Source organism: Scyliorhinus canicula, chromosome 17, assembly GCF_902713615.1.
Source record: "Scyliorhinus canicula chromosome 17, sScyCan1.1, whole genome shotgun sequence".
In the NCBI taxonomy this organism is placed as follows: domain Eukaryota; kingdom Metazoa; phylum Chordata; class Chondrichthyes; order Carcharhiniformes; family Scyliorhinidae; genus Scyliorhinus; species Scyliorhinus canicula.
This window is the reverse complement of record NC_052162.1, coordinates 131,338,691-131,357,422: the sequence shown is the minus strand read 5'-3', so window position 1 is coordinate 131,357,422 and position 18,732 is coordinate 131,338,691. Positions and strand designations below refer to the sequence as shown.

The following is an 18,732-nucleotide window of genomic DNA, read 5'->3' as shown; positions in this document are numbered from 1 at the left end:
AGGAGTTTCAGGTACCTGGGTGTCCAGATAGCCAGGAGCTGGGGGACCCTGCACAGGCTCAACTTTACGAAGCTGGTGGAGCAGATGGAGGAGGAGTTTAGGAGGTGGGATGTGTTGTCACTCTCCCTAGCGGGCAGGGTCTAGTCTGTCAAAATGACGGTGCTCCCGAGGTTCTTGTTCCTCTTCCAGTGCCTCCCTATCATGATTCCAAAGGCTTTCTTCAGGAGGGTCAGTAGGAGTATTATGGGGTTTGTGTGGGTGCAGAAGACCCCGAGGGTGAGAAGGGTGTTCCTGGAGCGGGGTAGGGATGTGGGAGGATTGGCGTTGCCCAACCTATGTGGTTACTACTGGGCTGCCAACGTGGCGATGATATGTAGGTGGGTGATGGAGGGGGAGGGGGTGGCATGGAAAAGGATGGAGGTGGCGTCCTGTGTGGGCACGAGCCTGGAGGCGCTGGTGACGGCGCCGTTGCCGCTCCCCTCAACAAGATATACTACGAGTCCAGTGGTGGCGGCTACCCTCAAAATTTGGGGGCAGTGGAGACGGCATAGGGGGGAGGTGAAGGCTTCAATCTGGTCCCCGATATGGGGGAACCACCGGTTTGTACCATGGAGGATGGACGGAGGGTTTCTGAGCTGGCACAGGGCAAGTATCAGGCAGATGGGGGACCTCTTTCCCAATGGGAAGTTTGCGACCCTAGAGGAGTTGGAGGGGAGGTTTGGCCTTCCCCCAGGGAACACCTTCAGATACATGCAGGTAAGGGCGTTTGTTAGGCGGCAGGTTGCAGAGTTTCCACTGTTGCCGACAAGGGGGGTTCAGGACAGGGTGCTCTCAGGGATGTGGGTCGGTGAGGGGAGGATTTCGGCAATCTACCAAGTGATGCAGGAGGGGGAGGAGGCCTCGGTGGAGGAGCTGAAAAATAAGTGGGAGGAGGAGCTGGGAGAGGAGATCGATGAGGGGACGTGGCCGGATGCCCTGGGGATGGTGAATTCCTCCTCCTCCTGCGCGAGGCTTAGTTTAATTCAATTAAAGGTGCTGCATAGGGCGCACATGACTGGGACTAGGCTGAGCTGGTTCTTTGGGAGAGAGGACAGATGTGCCAGGTGTTAGAACATAAGAACTAGGAGCAGGAGTAGGCCATCTGGCCCCTCGAGCCTGCTCCGCCATTCAATTAGATCATGGCTGATCTTTTGTGGACTCAGCTCCACTTTCCGGCCCGAACACCATAACCCTTAATCCCTTTATTCTTCAAAAAACTATCTATCTTTACCTTAAAAACATGTAATGAAGGAGCCTCAACTGCTTCACTGGGCAAGGAATTCCATAGATTCACAACCCTTTGGGTGAAGAAGTTCCTCCTAAACTCAGTCCTAAATCTACTTCCCCTTATTTTGAGGCTATGTCCCCTAGTTCTGCTGTCACCCGCCAGTGGAAACAACCTGCCCGCATCTATCCTATCTACTCCCTTCATAATTTTAAATGTTTCTATAAGATCCCCCCTCATCCTTCTAAATTCCAACGAGTACAGTCCCAGTCTACTCAACCTCTCCTCATAATCCAAACCCTTCAGCTCTGGGATTAACCTAGTGAATCTCCTCTGCACACCCTCCAGCGCCAGTACGCCCTTTCTCAAGTAAGGAGACCAAAACTGAACACAATACTCCAGGTGTGGCCGCACTAACACCTTATACAATTGCAACATAACCTCCCTAGTCTTAAACTCCATCCCTCTAGCAATGAAGGACAAAATTCCATTTGCCTTCTTAATCACCTGCTGCACTTGTAAACCAACCTTCTGTGACTCATGCACTAGCACACCCAAGTCTCTCTGAACAGCGGCATGCTTTAATATTTTATCGTTTAAATAATAATCCCGTTTGCTGTTATTCCTACCAAAATGGATAACCTCACATTTGTCAACATTGTATTCCATCTGCCAGACCCGAGCCCATTCACTTAACCTATCCAAATCCCTCTGCAGACTTCCAGTATCCTCTGCACTTTTCGCTTTACCACTCATCTTAGTGTCATCTGCAAACTTGGACACATTGCCCTTGGTCCCCAACTCCAAATCATCTATGTAAATTGTGAACAATTGTGGGCCCAACACGGATCCCTGAGGGACACCACTAGCTACTGATTGCCAACCAGAGAAACACCCATTTATCCCAATTCTTTGCTTTCTATTAATTAACCAATCCTCTATCCATGCTAATACTTTACCCTTAATGCCATGCATCTTTATCTTATGCAGCAACCTTTTGTGTGGCACCTTGTCAAAGGCTTTCTGGAAATCCAGATATACCACATCCACCGGCTCCCCGTTATCTACTGCACTGGTAATGTCCTCAAAAAATTCCACTAAATTAGTTAGGCGTGACCTGCCCTTTACGAACTCATGCTGCGTCTGCCCAATGGGACAATTTCTATCCAGATGCCTCGCAATTTCTTCCTTGACGATAGATTCCAGCATCTTCCCTACTACCGAAGTTCAGCTCACTGGCCTATAATTTCCTGCTTTCTGCCTACCTCCTTTTTTAAACAGTGGCGTCACGTTTGCTAATTTCCAATCCACCGGGACCACCCCAGAGTCTAGTGAATTTCGGTAAATTATCACTAGTGCATCTGCAATTTCCCTAGCCATCTCTTTTAGCACTCTGGGATACCTTCCATCAGGGCCAGGAGACTTGTCTACCTTTAGCCCTATTAGCTTGCCCATCACTCCCTCCTTAGTGATAACAATCCTCTCAAGGTTCTCACCTGTCATAGCCTCATTTCTATCAGTCGCTGGCATGTTATTTGTGTCTTCCACTGTGAAGACCGACCCAAAAAACCTGTTCAGTTCCTCAGCCATTTCCTCATTTCCCATTATTAAAACTCCCTTCTCATCCTCTAAAGGACCAATATTTACCTTAGCCACTCTTTTTTGTCTTATATATTTGTAAAAACTTTTACTGTCTGTTTTTATATTCTGAGCAAGTTTACTCTCATACTCTATCTTACTCTTCTTTATAGCTTTTTTAGTAGCTTTCTGTTGCCCCCTAAAGATTTCCCAGTCCTCTAATCTCCCAGCAATCTTTGCCACTTTATATGCTTTTTCCTTCAATTTGATACTCTCCTTTATTTCCTTAGATATCCACAGTCGATTTTCCCTCTTTCTTCCGTCCTTCCTTTTTGTTGGTATAAACCTTTGCTGAGCACTGTGAAAAATCGTTTGGAAGGTTCTCCACTGTTCCTCAACTGTTCCACCATAAAGTCTTAGCTCCCAGTCTACCTTAGCTAGTTCTTCTCTCATCCCCTTGTAATCTCCTTTGTTTAAACACAAAACACTAGTATTTGATTTTACTTTCTCACCCTCCATCTGTATTTTAAATTCCACCATATTGTGATCGCTCCTTCCGATCGCTGGGCTCCCGTGTTCTGGGAGCCCAGCAAACCACACCCACATGTTTTGGGCATGCCCTGCGCTGGAGGGCTTTTGGAGGAGCATCGCGGAGACGTTGTCAAGGATGGTTGGTTCCAGGGTTGAGCTGGGCTGGGGGCTCGCAATTTTTGGGGTAGCAGCGGAGCCGGGAGTGCAGGAGGCGAAAGAGGCCGATATTCTGGCCTTTGCGTCTCTGGTAGCCCGGCGCAGGATTCTTTTGCAGTGGAAGGATGCGAGGCCCCCGGGCGTGGAGTCCTGGATCAATGATATGGCGGGTTTATCAAACTGGAGAGGGTCAAGTTTGCCCTAAGGGGCTCCATGCAAGGATTCTTCCGGCGGTGGCAACCGTTTCTAGACTTTCTGGCTGAACATTAGAGGATGGTCAATTTCAGCAGCAACGGGGGGGGGGGGGGGGGGGGGGGGATGAGCGGGCTTGTTCTTTTTCCTTTATTGTGTATGTGTATTTGTTCCCATGTTAACTATTTTTGTTAATTTATTGCTTCTGTATTGGGGGGGGCGTGGTTACTGTTATTTCTCTTTTTCTTCTGTTTCTGTCGGTTAAAACTTGTTGAAAATTTGAATTAAAATTATTTTTAAAAAAACTAATGGTGAGCACTTAATAACTGCTCAATAAATTGGGCAATCAATTTTTCCACAGGGGTGAATGTAATTGTGAACTATCCAACTGGAAAACTAGTTCCATTAAGATCTCGGATTACAACAGCCGATATACCTTGTTCTGACTGCCAGCAGGGCTGTGGGATTAATGGGATAGATCTTCCAAAGAGCCAGTGCAGGTATAATGGGCCAAATTACGATTTGTGCAGTATCATTCTGTAAAACAGTGAATATTCAGAATCAGGGTTGGAGAGGGAAAGAGAGAGGAACCAATGACTGCGGTTGAACCCGGCCAGAGTCAGCAACATCAGAGGAGGGATGATAAGAGGAAATCGTATAAAATCGTCAAAAGCTCTGCATGGTCGCACGGGAGAACTTTGAGAAATGGAGCGTAGCAGATCACCAATTCACAATTTGAGATTTTAAAATTAATTCATCTCAAATGGTAACAAAGTAATTTTGTATTCAGTTTGATGGTTCAATGGTGCTAATATTGCCCAGCACCCCTCGCGGATGTGAATGTGCCCCATTCACTCCACAGGAGCCCAGTGCGCAGGCGTTCTGCTCTATCCGGCGCACGCGCACCGTCACTTTGTTCGGAACCCTGCGAGTGTGGAGGGGGATTTTTGGGCGGGTGAGTCGGTGGGGCGTAGGGAGGAATGGCGCCAGGATTGGGGAGGGAGCGGTGGCTTTATAAACACCGGTATAGGCCCCAGGGTCGGAATAAGAGCCTGCGGGTCCCGAGTTTGCTGCTGCGGGTCTTTTATCCGGGACCAGGCCCAGATCCACCGCCGCCATCTTCGATCAGCGAGGAGCAGAGCGCATGCGCGGACCTCCTGACATCTTTGATCAGAGAATCCCTGGAATGTAGAATGAGGCCATTCAGCCCATCAAGACTGCACCGCCCCTTCGAAAGAGCATCCTACCGAGGCCCACTCTTTACCCTATCCCCACCTGACCTGTGGAAGGAAACCGGAGAAGCATGAGGAAACCCACGCAGAAATGGGGAGAATATGCAAACAATCACCCAACAGTCACCCAAGCCCTGAATTGAACCCAGGTCCCTGGTGCAGTGAGGCAGCAATGTTAACCACTGTGCCACCATGCTGCCTTAGGGGCTTCAAGGTTCCAGTGACCAGGAAAGAAAATATAAGACTCGTTGATTGAAAGATCCGGTTTACCGGTGCCCTCTTTAGTAGGTGCTTCAGGGTGCATCTGCGGCCATCTGAATAACAGAATAATAAGATCATCAGAATTAGCAGCAGGAGAAGGCCATTCGAACCATTGAGGCTGCTCTGCCATTCAATAAACCCATGGTCCATCTGATCATTAACTCAATTTTTCTCCTCTCCCTAACCTTGACTCCCTTGTAGAGAAAATGGTGTGTAACATAGCCTTGAATATACTCCATGGCCCAGCCTCCACTGCTCACTGGGGGAATGAATTTCACCAGCTACTGGTCCCCTGAGAACATAACATAAGAACTAGGAGCAGGAGTAGGCCATCTGGCCCCTCGAGCCTGCTCCGCCATTCAATTAGATCATGGCTGATCTTTTGTGGACTCAGCTCCACTTTCCGGCCCGAACACCATAACCCTTAATCCCTTTATTCTTCAAAAAACTATCTATCTTTACCTTAAAAACATGTAATGAAGGAGCCTCAACTGCTTCACTGGGCAAGGAATTCCATAGATTCACAACCCTTTGGGTGAAGAAGTTCCTCCTAAACTCAGTCCTAAATCTACTTCCCCTTATTTTGAGGCTATGCCTGAGAGAAGCATTTTGTCCTGATCTTTGTCTTAAGCCCTTATTTTTAAACTGCCCCTGCAGTTTTAGATCCACTATTTAGGGCAAACATCCTTTCAGCACTTACCCTGTAAACTGCCCTCAAATACTTATATGCTTCAGTAAGATCACCTCTCACTTATCTAAAATCCGTTACACACCTTGCCCAACATTTCCTCATGAAACCAGCTCCTGGCTAGGAATCAGCTCAGTGAATTTTGTCTGAACTGCGTCAGATTAAGTATGTGTGGGTTAAGTATGTCCCATTTTAAGTAATCCTACACCAGGAAACAAGGAGAGAATGTTATGAATTTGCTTTGACGAGCTTTGACAAAGAGTCACGGACTCAAAACGTTCGCTCTTTTTTCTCCCTACAGATGCTGCCAGACCTGCTGAGATTTTCCAGCATTTTCTCTTTTGTTTCGGGTTCCAGCATCCACAGTAATTGACTTTTATGAATTTGCATCTTGGACTGACAGATGGATTTTGAAAACTCCTTTTACAGGAGGTTAGAATGGGCGTATTTACAAAGCAATCTCAAATCAAGAAAAAATGTTTCTCTCTTAATTTATGACCACAATTGACACATGACTCTGGTAATCTCCTTTTACAGAGAGTTAGAAGAGTTGAAGACTGTGATTTTTCTCTGATTTCAGTGCTGCTGAATTCTATCGAGCTGCTGCTTCAGCAGCAGGGTTTAAATTTGTAAACTGTGAAATTGTTCCAGAGGTGAGTATTATTGAGCAATCATCTTTAATTTACAGTTTTTAGTGTTGTGCTTTGTTATTTGTGCTCTGGTTCCAGGGCTCTGGGTGGGTTTGGCTCCTTTTATAAACAAAGAACAATACAGCGCAGGAACAGGCCCTTCAGCTCTCCAAGCCTGCGCCAATCACGTGTTGTTTCTAGACCAAATGTCTGTATCCTTCTATACCCTGTCTGTTCATGGCTCTATCCAGATAAGTCTTAAAGGTCGCTTATGTATCTGCCTCAACCACTTCACTTGGTAGTGCATTCCAGGCCACCTCCACCCTCGCACATCCCTCGCACATCTCCACTGAACCTATCCCCTCCTCACCTTGAACTTGTGCCCCCTTGTAATTGTCATTCCTGCCTTGGGAAAACGCAACTGTTCACCCTATCTACACCCCTCATAATTTTATAAACTCTCGATTCACTCATCAGCCTCTGTCTCCAGTTTATTCAATCTCTCCTCATCGCTACTGTGGATCTGAATCCATATTTCACCCATTGCTCTGTTATGCCTCTGCCCTCTCTGATCACCTCTCTGTCATTGTTTAACTTCTTCTGCCTCTGATAGTAGATTTATTATTTTATTTTATCATTTTTTAAAATTTAGCAATCCACCTACCCTGCACATCTTTGTGTTCTGGGGCTGAGACCCATCCACTGGGAAAATGTGCAAACTCCACACGGACTGGGATCGAACCCGTGTTCTCGGCGCCGAGAAGTAGATGGTAGAGTTTTTTAAAAAAAAAATCTTTGTTGTCACAATGAAGTTACTGTGAAAATCCCCTAGTCGCCACATTCCGGCGCCTGTCCGGGTCACAGAGGGAGAATTCAGAATGTCCAAATTACCTAACAGCACAACTTTTGGAACTTGTGGTAGGAAACCGGAGCTCCCAGCGGAAACCCACGCAGACACGGAGAGAATGTGCAGACTCCGCACAGACAGTGACCCAAGCCGGGAATCGAACCTGGGACCCTGGAGCTGTGAAGCAACAGTACTAACCACTATGCTACCGTGCTGCTGGTTGTGGAGGTTAGTCTCTGGCCTCCAGTTACAGTGCTTCTTCACAGAATCAGTTAATGATTACATTACAGCTGGAGGCCATTCAGCCCATCAGTTCTCCCCGTGTCTGCGTGGGTTTCCTCCGGGTGCTCCGGTTTCCTCCCACAAGTCCCAAAAGATGGGCTGTTAGGTGAATTGAGCATTCTGAATTCTCCCTGTGTGACCCAAACAGGCGCCGGAGTGTGGTGACGAGGGGCTTTTCACAGTAACTTCATTGCAGTATTAATGTAAGCCGACTGGTGACAATAAAGATTATTATTATATGCTGGCTCATCCCCATGCCCTTCGTTTACTTCCCTGCAGCTTATTTACTTTCCAGGGTCTTGTCCAATTCCCTTTGGTTTGTTGTATCAGTTTGGCTGGAGTTGAAATGCAGGAGAAGCTGCTGTGTTTAACCTGGTACTGAGCAATAATTTCAGATGTAAAATTGTCAAGGGAGGTACAGGGAATGGCACTAAATCATTATCCTTATTTGGAGAATTTGGTGCAGACACAATAGGCCTTCTGCACCCTAACAATTCAGTGATTGGGTGATCGAGAATAGTTTGCCCTCTGGCCAGCTCTAGCATCTGCTGCTCGAAGAAATGGTCCCAAAAACACTCTGTGAGCTAATCTGTCTGGCTACCTTTACCAATTAAATTTGCCCATTCTACATGGAGAATAAAATCACCCATGATTTTTGCCGTACTTTTCCACGAGCCATTATTCCTCCCTGTATTTTCCCTTCTACAGTGTGGTTACTGTTAGGGGGGCCTTGAAACTACTCCCACAAGTGACCTTTATCATTTTTTATCGTGACCCAATCCAATTGTACATCTTGATCTCCAGAACTAAGATCATCTCTCTCTATTGTGCTCATGTCATCCTTAATTAACAGAGCTAGGGCAGCACGGTGGCCTAGTGGTTAGCATAACCGCCTCACGGCGCTGAGGTCCCAGGTTCGATCCCGGCTCTGGGTCACTGTCCGTGTGGAGTTTGCATATTCTCCCCGTGTCTGCGTGGGTTTCGCCCCCACAACCCAAAAATGTGCAGAGTAGGTGGATTGGCCACACTAAATTGCCCCTTAATTGGAAAAAATAATTGGGTAATCTAAATTTATAAAATAAAAAAAAATAAAAAATTAACAGAGCTGCCCCTCCGCATATTCCCAGCTTCCTGTCCTTCTGAAAAGTGACGCAGCCTTGAATAGTCAGGTCCCAGCCTTTGTCATCTTGCAGCCGTGTCTTCGTGATGGCTCTCAGATCACAGTACCTGGAGTACTGGGCACACTTAGTCTCCTTAACGAAGGAGGGTGATTCTTGTATTGGGAGCAGTTTAGAGAGGATCATCGGGCTGATTCCTGGGATGAATGTGTTGTGTTGTGAGGAAAGGTTGGGGCTGGACTCATTGGAGTTCAGAGGTGACCATATTGAAACATAAGATTCTGAGGTAACATGATAGGGGACATGAAGAGAGGATGTTTCTCCTCATGGGGAATTCTGGAACGAGTGGGAAGATTGTCAAAATAAAGGGTCCCCATTTCTGATGGAGATAAGGAGAAATGTGTGCATGTGTCTGCGTGTGTGTGCGTGTGTCTACGCGTCTGCGCAGGGGGTGAATGGAGCTGATTGTTGGTGCTGCTACTCGCTGACTAAAGCCATTTTCCCTGCATTAGCCTTTGGGTCATTCTGGTCTGTTGCCTCTTCTAGTTCTAATTGGAATTTTGGGGGCAAATGGAAGTTACATGTGTTGGCTCCAGTAAAAGGGGTGACACAGTGGTTACCACTGCTGCCTACAGCGGCAGGGTCTCAGGTTCGATTCCAGCCTTGGGTGACTGTGTGGAATTTGCACATTCTCCCCATGTTTGTGTGGGTTTCCTCCGGGTGCCCTTGTTTCCCCCTCACAGTCCAAAGAAGTGCCAGTTAGGTGGCTCGGCCATGATAAAATTGCCCCCAACAGTCCAGGGATGTACAGGTTAGGTGGGGTTATTGGGAAAGGGTGGGGGAATGTGCCTAGATAGGGTGCTCTTTCAGAGAGTCAGTGCAGTCCCCATGGGCCGAATGGCCTCCTTCAGCACTGCAGGAATTGTATATTCTATTCTATGGAAATTTACAGCTTTTGGAGAACAAGAGAGGAAAGCATTTTCCACAGCAACTAGAATTGTTCTGAATTTCTGAGCTATACTGACGGTGATGACATTTGTAAACTCCTTTCACAGGACATTCAAAGTGGAGGATTTGCAGTAAGAAATCTCAAACTTCACATCCAAGATCTGACAGAGTAACTCGATTTGTTAGGACGGGGAAAACAAGCACTGTGACTGGAAAAGCTCCGAGACACGGACACCTGCTCCATGGAGAAACCTTGGAAATGTGTGGATTGTGGGAAAAGATTCACTTTCCCATCTCGGCTAGAAAATCATCGACGCACTCACACCGGGGAGAGGCCGTTCATCTGCTCTCAGTGTGGGAAGGGATTCACTACTTCGCCTGACTTGCTGAGACACCAGCGAGTTCACACTGGAGAGAGGCAATATACCTGCTCTGTGTGCGAGGAAGGATTCAGAGATTCATCCTATCTGCTCACTCACCAGCGAGTTCACACCAGGGAGAAACCGTTCACCTGCTCGGTGTGTGGGAAGGGATTTGGAGATTCATCCAACCTGCTGAGACACCAGCGAGTTCACACCGGGGAGAAGCCATTCACCTGCTCCATGTGTGGGAAAGGATTCAGAGATTCATTCTGCCTGCTGACTCACCAGCGAGTTCACACTGGAGAGAGACCATTCACCTGCTCTGACTGTGGGAAAGGATTCAGAGATTCATCCAACCTACTGATTCATCAGCGAATTCACACTGGGGAGAAGCCGTTTACTGCTCCATGTGTGGGAAAGGATTCAGAGATTCATCCCACCGGCAGAGACACGTAGAAAATAGAAGCAGGAGGAGGCCATTCGGCCCTTCGAGCCTGTTCCACCATTCAATATGATCATGGCTGATCATCAAGTTCAATACTCTGAATTTGCCTTTCCCCCATCTCCCTTGATCCCTTTAGCCCCTCAATGTCCAAGGGCACATCTGCCCAAGTTCCAATCCTTTGGCGGGGCTATTAGCTAAACATCCAATTGCAGGAAACCCATTATTTGAAAAACTGCACCAATCCCCTTTTATGGTAAAGCTCAGGTAGCATTCGATTGAGCCTCCGTTTGGCTTTTTGTAAATAAGCCTCTGATTATTATACCCAAACATGATACGTTTATTGAGGTGTATCCATAATACATCATCCTCACATTCCCCTGCCTCAGGCAGCGCAAACCATAAATAACCTGGATATAAAAAGGTAATCTGATTTGGAATGTTCTGAGTGCTGAGTCCGGTGAATCCGATGACAAGTAGACCGATGTAGGTCTATGGTTCCATCTCATCGTGGTTCCGCTTCCGGTGGTAGCCTGAGGAAATGTAGCATCGTTTCTGTTGTTATTGCATGCTTAATATCTGCATTGATATTGTCACTACACGTGACCCCCTCGATTTCGGGGGTCGTGTGTACGATGCTGAGGGACTCAGCAAAATGGCCTGAGTGTCCACAATTAAAACATACTACCCTATCCCTTCCCTGAGGCGTGTATGGCGGGGTTGGATCCCTTGGGTACTGAGGTTCTCTACCCTAATTTCTCCATGCAGGACCCTGGTTAGCCCTCATAGGATGCATAATTGCCTTCTTATCGGTACTTGCTGGTGGATGTTCCTGTACTGACTGTCACCAAACGCTGGATCAGCGCCGAAGAACCCATGCTTCATTGTGCGTGAGGTCGGCAGGGTCGAAATTTATGCCAGCCTTTTTGCCTGCCTCGGTAGCGTGGGATACTAACGTCCGTGCCCATTTGAAGGAGTCGGACTCGTCTAATGCGGAGTGCTGTAAGCCTCCATACACTCCTTGAAACTGAATCCAGAGCCGACCCGCAAAGGCGGGCGGATGTTCGCCTTTCCTTTGCCGACATTTGTTTAAACCGTCTACAGGATCCCCCTTATTGTATCGTACTGCTGTTAATATGGCCTCTTTCTCCTGGCCCTGATGGAATGCATCCCCGAGTGCTAAAAGAGATGGCTAGGGAAATTGCAAATGCACTAGTGATAATTTACCAAAATTCACGAGACTCTGGGGTGATCCTGACAGATTGAAAATTAGCAAACGTGACGCCATTGTTTAAAAAAAAAGGAGATCGGCAGAAAGCAGGTAATTATAGGCCAGTGAGATTAACTTCGGTAGTAGGGAAGATGCTGGAATCTATCATCAAGGAAGAAATAGCGAGGCATCTGGATGGAAATTGTCCCATTGGGCAGACGAAGCATGGGTTCATAAAGGGCAGGTCGTGCCTAACTAATTTAGTGGAATTTTTTGAGGACATTACCAGTGCGGTAGATAATGGGGAGCCAATGGATGTGGTATATCTGGATTTCCAGAAAGCCTTTGACAAGGTGCCACACAAAAGGTTGCTGCATAAGATAAAGATGCATGGCATTAAGGGTAAAGTAGTAGCTTGGATAGAGGATTGGTTAATTAATAGAAAGCAAAGAGTGGGGATTAATGGTTTTTTCTCTGGTTGGCAATCAGTAGCTAGTGGTGTCGCTCAGGGATCAGTGTTGGGCCCACAATTGTTCACAATTTACATCGATGATTTGGAGTTGGGGACCAAGGGCAATGTGTCCAAGTTTGCAAACGACACTAAGATGAGTGGTAAAGCAAAAAGTGCAGAGGATACTGGAAGTCTGCAGAGGGATTTGGATAGGTTAAGTGAATGGGCTAGGGTCTGGCAGATGGAATACAATGTTGACAAATGTGAGGTTATCCATTTTGGTAGGAATAACAGCAAAAGGGATTATTATTTAAATGGCAAAATATTAAAATATGCTGCTGTGCAGAGAGACCTGGGTGTGCTAGTGCATGAGTCGCAAAAAGTTGGTTTACAGGTGCAGCAGGTGATTAAGAAGGCAAATGGAATTTTGTCCTTCATTGCGAGACGGATGGTGTTTAAGACTCGGGAGGTTATGCTGCAATTGTATAAGGTGTTAGTGAGGCCACACCTGGAGTATTGTGTTCAGTTTTGGTCTCCTTACCTGAGAAAGGATGTACTGGCACTGGAGGGTGTGCAGAGCAGATTCACTAGGTTAATCCCAGAGCTGAAGGGGTTGGATTACGAGGAGAGATTGAGTAGACTGGGACTATACTCGTTGGAATTTAGAAGGATGAGGGGGGATCTTATCGAAACATATAAAATTATGAAGGGAATAGATAGGATAGATACGGGCAGGTTGTTTCCACTGGCGGGTGAAAGCAGAACTAGGGGGCATAGCCTCAAAATAAGGGGAAGTAGATTTAGGACTGAGTTTAGGAGGAACTTCTTCACCCAAAGGGTTGTGAATCTATGGAATTCCTTGCCCAGTGAAGCAGTTGAGGCTCCTTCATTAAATGTTTTTAAGATAAAGATAGTTTTTTGAAGAATAAAGGGATTAAGGGTTATGGTGTTCGGGCCGGAAAGTGGAGCTGAGTCCATAAAAAGATCATCCATGATCTCATTGAATGGCGGAGCAGGCTTGAGGGGCCACATGGCCTACTCCTGCTCGTAGTACTTATGTTCATGTCCTCTGAAGTTCCTTGTCCCACGTTTTGGGGTGATGGTAATATTGACCTGACTGACGGTCTAAGGCACATTACTATGAGCTTTCCTTCCTCCCTTTCGTCTAGCTCATACATTATTTTCTGCTGTCTAATCTCAAAGAAGCAGTGTGGGTCTGCAGTAGGCTCAAAAGTGGTGATTTGACTGCAGGCTCAACCGACTCAAGAACAGTTTCTTCCCTGCTGCCATCAGACTTTTGAATGGACCTACCTGGTATTAAGTTGATCTTGTCTCGACACCTTGCTATAACTATAACATTATATTCTGCAGTCTCTCCTTTGTTCCCTATGTAAGGTATGCATTGTTTGTACAGCATGCAAGAAACAATACTTTTCACTGTTGATGCACTATCAATTACGACGCGACGAGAGTAGGGTGTAATCGAGGCTTTATTACGCAGAGAGGTGTAGCCTCCTGCAGCTGCTGCCGAAATGGCTGCAGCTCGGAGAGCCCACACATTTATACTCCGCCTACTGGGCGGAGCCAGCAGGCAGTGATCTACCCCATACCTGTAGTACAGGGGCCTTACCGTAAGACACCTCATATGCGATATATATAATACAACAGTGGTGACTACCACCTTCACACCCTGTTAAAAAGAGTCCAGCGGGGATGGAGGAGGGCTATTTACATGCAGGTGTTTGAACATTTTAGGAAATGTTTACAAATTCAGACGATCGGGCGCCTTGATCAGTCGTTGCGAGCGCCGAAGTCCAGGTGGCGATGCAGGCGTCGGTGACTCCGGGAGCGTGTCAAACTCATCTTCATCCCTGGGTGGGACCAAGGCGGGGAAACTGAACAGAGCGAAGGTGGTGTTGAGGGCTTTGATGACGGTGGCGGTGAAGTACCCCCGGATCGCCACGGAGTGGGATCCGGAGTTCCGGGGAGATTTTCTGGGTAATGGGGTGTACCGTGAGGGAGCAGCGCCTTACCGTATCGGGGTGGATAAAGCTCTCAGTGCTCCCGGAGTCCAGAAGACATGATGTCTTGTGCCCATCGACCTTCACTGTCGCGAGGTTGTGCAGTCGGGACTGGTCGATCGTGATGGAGCCGAGTCGAGGCTGGTAGGCGGCAGTTGCAGGCAATGAGCGGCCCGATGAGGTACCTGATGAGCAGGGGTCCTGAGGCGGGTAAGATGGCAGTGCCCATGGGGCGCATGTGGCGGGCGGTGTTAAAGATGGCGGCACCCATGGGCCGCACGTGTCCTGAGGGAGGCAAGATGGCGTCGCCCATGGGCTGCACGTGATCTGAGGCAAAGAAGATGGCGCCCACGGGTTGCACGTGGGGGGTGCAGGGATAATCGCAGCGATCGAGCGGGCCCTAGCACACAGCAGCGAAATGTCCTTTCTTCCCGCAGGCCTTGCAGAGTTCGCTCTGCGCCGGGCAGCGCTGCCAGGGATGTTTTTGTCTGTCCGCAGAAGTAGCACTTTGCTCCCTTGGGGTTGGCTGGCTGCCGCGTGGTGCAGGCCTGGGGGTTGGCTGGGGGCGGCCGCTGGTGGGGTCCACGATGCCCAGGAGGGGTGGGCCGTGCGGTCGGGGGCATACGCCTGTACATTGCGGGAGGCGACCGTGAGTGAGACTGCTAGCTTCTTGGTCGCCGCAAGGTCGAGGGTAGCCCCTTCTAAGTCGCGCTGGTGGATGTAAGCTGACCCTATGCCAGTAACAAACGCGTCTCAAGCGGTGATAAAACCAGCGCCCTTAATATCCCTTCCAGCATTTGAGGAACCTTTTACAAGCGTCTTAATTGATTGCGTAGGACCACTTCCGAAAATGAAAAGTGGGAATCAATATCTTTTGACTATAATGAATGTGTCTATTAGGTTTCCAGAGGCTATTCCAGTACGCAATATTACAGCTAAAAAGATTGTCGAGGAGTTACTTAAATATTTTACTAGATATGGGCTACCCACAGAAATACAATTGGATCAAGGATCAAATTTTACCTCACGGTTATTCAAGGAGGGCAGCATGGTGGCTCAGTAGGTAGCACTGCAGCCTCACGGTGCCAAGATCCCAGGTTCGATCCTGGCTCTGGGTCGCTGTCCGTGTGCAGTTTGCACATTCTCCCAGTGTTTGCGTGGGTTTCGGCCCCAGAACCCAAAGATGTGCAGGGCAGGTGGATTGGCCACGCTAAATTGCCCCTTAATTGGAAAAAATAATTGGGTAATCTAAATTTATAAAAATAAAAAAATACAACAGTGGTGACTACCACAACTGTATACTAATACATGCGACAATAATAAATCAAATCAAAAAAGGCATCACTGAACTGGGCCACTGTAAGCGGAGTTGTATAGGTAATTGCCGAGCTTAGGCTATCCCTTACCCTCCTTTCGGTGATGACTGGGTGCATTGGCACTGGGGGTGAATCCAGTGGTTTAACGGGTACAACTTTCTCTGTGGTTAGTTGTGCCGCGTTCAGTCTAGTTATTTCTGGAGGTTGCTGCCGGGAGTCCCAACTCTCGGTCTTCGTGACGTACATTTTTGCCCTTTCATGAAGATCTGCCCAATCTTTCCTCTCCGACGTCAACTGTTCGGAAGGTACACATAAAACCATCTTGGTCCGAGAGCAATGATTTTAATTTATTAATTTTGAGCTGGCGGTTAGAATGGTCAGCGGTCGCTTGTCGCTGTTCCTGACTGGTCTGACGGAGCACTTTTAATGCTGCCTGCAGGTTGATGCACTTCGCTTCTAAGCGGGTGACCTTCTGCTCGGCTTCATCTCTTACCACAGCGGCCCGTTGGGTGTCTTGGTAAGCTTCTTCACATTGAGTTTGAAAGCTGCCTAAATGGACCACGTTAGCCTGGTTTGAACGTTTTAGATCACTGATCTCCTTGACTTTTTCAGCTCCCATTTGATCAAATCTCTCCTGCTGCTCCTTTGTAATCTTTTCATCTCTGTCTGCTGTTCCTCTTTTAATTTCTTTACCTCCTCCTGCCTCTCATCTTTTAATTTTGCCACCTCCTTTTGCCCTTCCTGTTTTAATTTTGTTATCTTCTCCTGCAGCTTTGCTATCTCCTGCTGGTGTACGTTGTTTAGCCTATCGACTTATATTTCCCAGGCGCTTTTCCCTCCATCTGCGTCTCCTTGCCATTCGTTCTTTATTCTATCTACCTCTCCCTGCCATGTGCTGCTTACCTTCCCTACTTCTCCTTTCCAGGCATTTGCTACTTCAATTAACTCCTGCTGATGTGCTTCGTTTAAATGCTTTATTTCCTCTCTTAATGCTTCTATCTGCTCCTGTGATTTCCTTACTTCCTCTTTTCCGTCTGCTAGTTGCATGGGAACGGTCGCTAGGACCTCCTCGGTTCCCACTAGTTGAGCCAAGCAGCACATTACCGCTATCGCTTTCTCATACTTTAGCACACACTTTCCCTGCACTTTATTCAGGTCCTCCCAATAAGTTCATCCTATTGCTCCAGGACCTGTCTCTGTATCCTCACAATATGCTGCCCATAGGGGCCATCCTTTCCTCTTTATATATTCCCTCATTTTCTCCTCTCATACGGGACACTTTGCTACCTGCGAATTCCGGTTGGTCCTCTCTGACTACAGGGAGGTAGGGAGTCGATTGAATTATGGGTACGGCTTACAGGCTATTTTCAAGTCCGAAACCCTCTGAGTTTGAGTGCAAACTAACTGAGTATACCCTATTCTCCCTGTTAATAACGCATGCTATTAGCACAACCCGAAATTAGCGATTTGTTCAATACGTAATATGTGGTTTCTGATTTTAAATTAGATTTGTGGGATCTGTCGGAGCAACAATCGTTAATGCTAATTGGGTCCCATCTGGGGTGCCAAAATGTTGCCCTTGCTAATTTTTTTAAAAATTGGAGTTCCCAATTCACTTTTCCCAATTAAGGGGAAATTTAGCATGGCTAATCGACCTACCCTGCACCTCTTTGGGTTGTGGGCGCGAAACCCAGGCAAACACGGGGAGACTGTGCAAACTCCACACGGACAGAGACCCAGAGCCGGGATCGAACTTGGGACCTCGGTGCCGTGAGGCAGCAGTGCTAACCACTGCGCCACAGTGCTGCCCCTGTCGTTACTCTTGATGGTGAGCTTCCACAGCCGCACATTGTCACCAGCAACACAAGGGCTTCCAGAAGATGAATGTTCATCTTAACCCAGATGCTGCGACTGATCCACACTCTTTCAGTGAGATCACAACAACCTGACCCTTACGACTGACCTGAATTTATTTGATAGACTCTGCATCTACCACTACAGGCAGATCTCAAATAAATACATTTGTCTCTGTTCCATTGAGTCTACAGCACAGGGCCAGGCCAGTCGGCTCAATTGGTCTGCGTCAGTATTTATGCTCCACATGAGCCTCCACCCACCCCTCTTCATCTCCCCGCATCAGCATCTCCAATTCCTTTCTCCCTCATGTATGTATCTAACTTCCCCTTTAATGTATTTGTGCTGTTCACCTTCAAACCCTCGCTGTGAACCATGTTCCACATTCTCTTTTACTTGGGGAGCTGTCAACAATACATTTCCCCTTTACACTCTTTTGAGTAACTAAATTTGGGTCAAATTAACAAATTAAACAGTCTAATCAAATGAATGGGGAGAAACCCTGTAAAGAGAAAGCAAAACGCCCAAAGGAAAGTTACAAACTTCAAATCCTAACGTGGTTCTGGGGAGAAATAAAGTGCTCCAGTCCCCACGGTGCCGATTGTTCATGGAAGGTCTCAGTCATGTCGATGGGGACCATGTGCTCCCTCTCCAGCCCCCGCGGTGCTCACTGGTCATGGAAGGTCTCAGTCATGTCGATGGGGACCATGTGCTCCTTCTCCAGTCCCCGCGGTGCTCACTGGTCATGGAAGGTCTCAGTCATGTCGATGGGGACCATGTGCTCCTTCTCCAGCCCCCACGGTGCCGATTGTTCATGGAAGGTCTTAGTCATGTCGATGGGGACCATGTGCTCCCTCTCCAGCCCCCGCGGTGCTCACTGGTCATGGAAGACCTTGGTCTCAGAATCACAGAATAACACAGTGCAGAAGAGGCCCTTCTCCTGAGAAACCTCTGGAGGAGCCCTTTCCCCGATACAGCTCTCAGCTCTAACATAGTTCCAGCACAGCAATCACAAGGTGAACATTCTAACACAGCTCTCTGCTCCAAGATAGATACTTCTCTGGTTATTCAGTACATAGAACATTGTTTAAAATTCCATCTTGTATATGTAGGCTTATTATTAAAATTTCTCCGCAAAGCTTGTTTGTAATCTCTTAGCTAGAAACCTGTCTGTTCTCCTTATCAAGTAAACACCCTTGCTGGCAATTGCTGCTGATATTACAACCTTGAAGTAGAAGCATTTAACCAACATGTGCTTTTACTCTTAATGCAGGGGTGTTGGATCTTTACCCCTTTTACTCAACCTTTTATGACCTCTTACAGTCATAAAAAACAACTGGTTCACTGATG

At 47.5% G+C, this 18,732-nt stretch overlaps 1 protein-coding gene and 1 long non-coding RNA gene across 2 annotated transcripts in view; both read left to right on the top strand.

Moving 5' to 3' along the window:
* Positions 1 to 4,620: 4,620 nt before the first annotated feature.
* The window catches only part of LOC119951929 (zinc finger protein 420-like), a 98,845-nt gene continuing 84,733 nt past the window's right edge, over positions 4,621 to 18,732 (top strand). Inside the window, exons 1-4 of the mRNA XM_038775320.1 lie at positions 4,621 to 4,676; positions 6,204 to 6,334; positions 6,440 to 6,555; positions 9,834 to 10,483. Coding sequence (XP_038631248.1) covers positions 9,969 to 10,483 — 515 coding nt within the window. The 5' untranslated portion in view covers positions 4,621 to 4,676; positions 6,204 to 6,334; positions 6,440 to 6,555; positions 9,834 to 9,968. The remainder of the gene's footprint in view (positions 4,677 to 6,203; positions 6,335 to 6,439; positions 6,556 to 9,833; positions 10,484 to 18,732) is intronic.
* Positions 17,222 to 18,520, top strand: LOC119951938. Its single transcript, XR_005457718.1, has 2 exons — positions 17,222 to 18,134; positions 18,273 to 18,520. It is a non-coding gene; the product is annotated as an uncharacterized LOC119951938 (long non-coding RNA).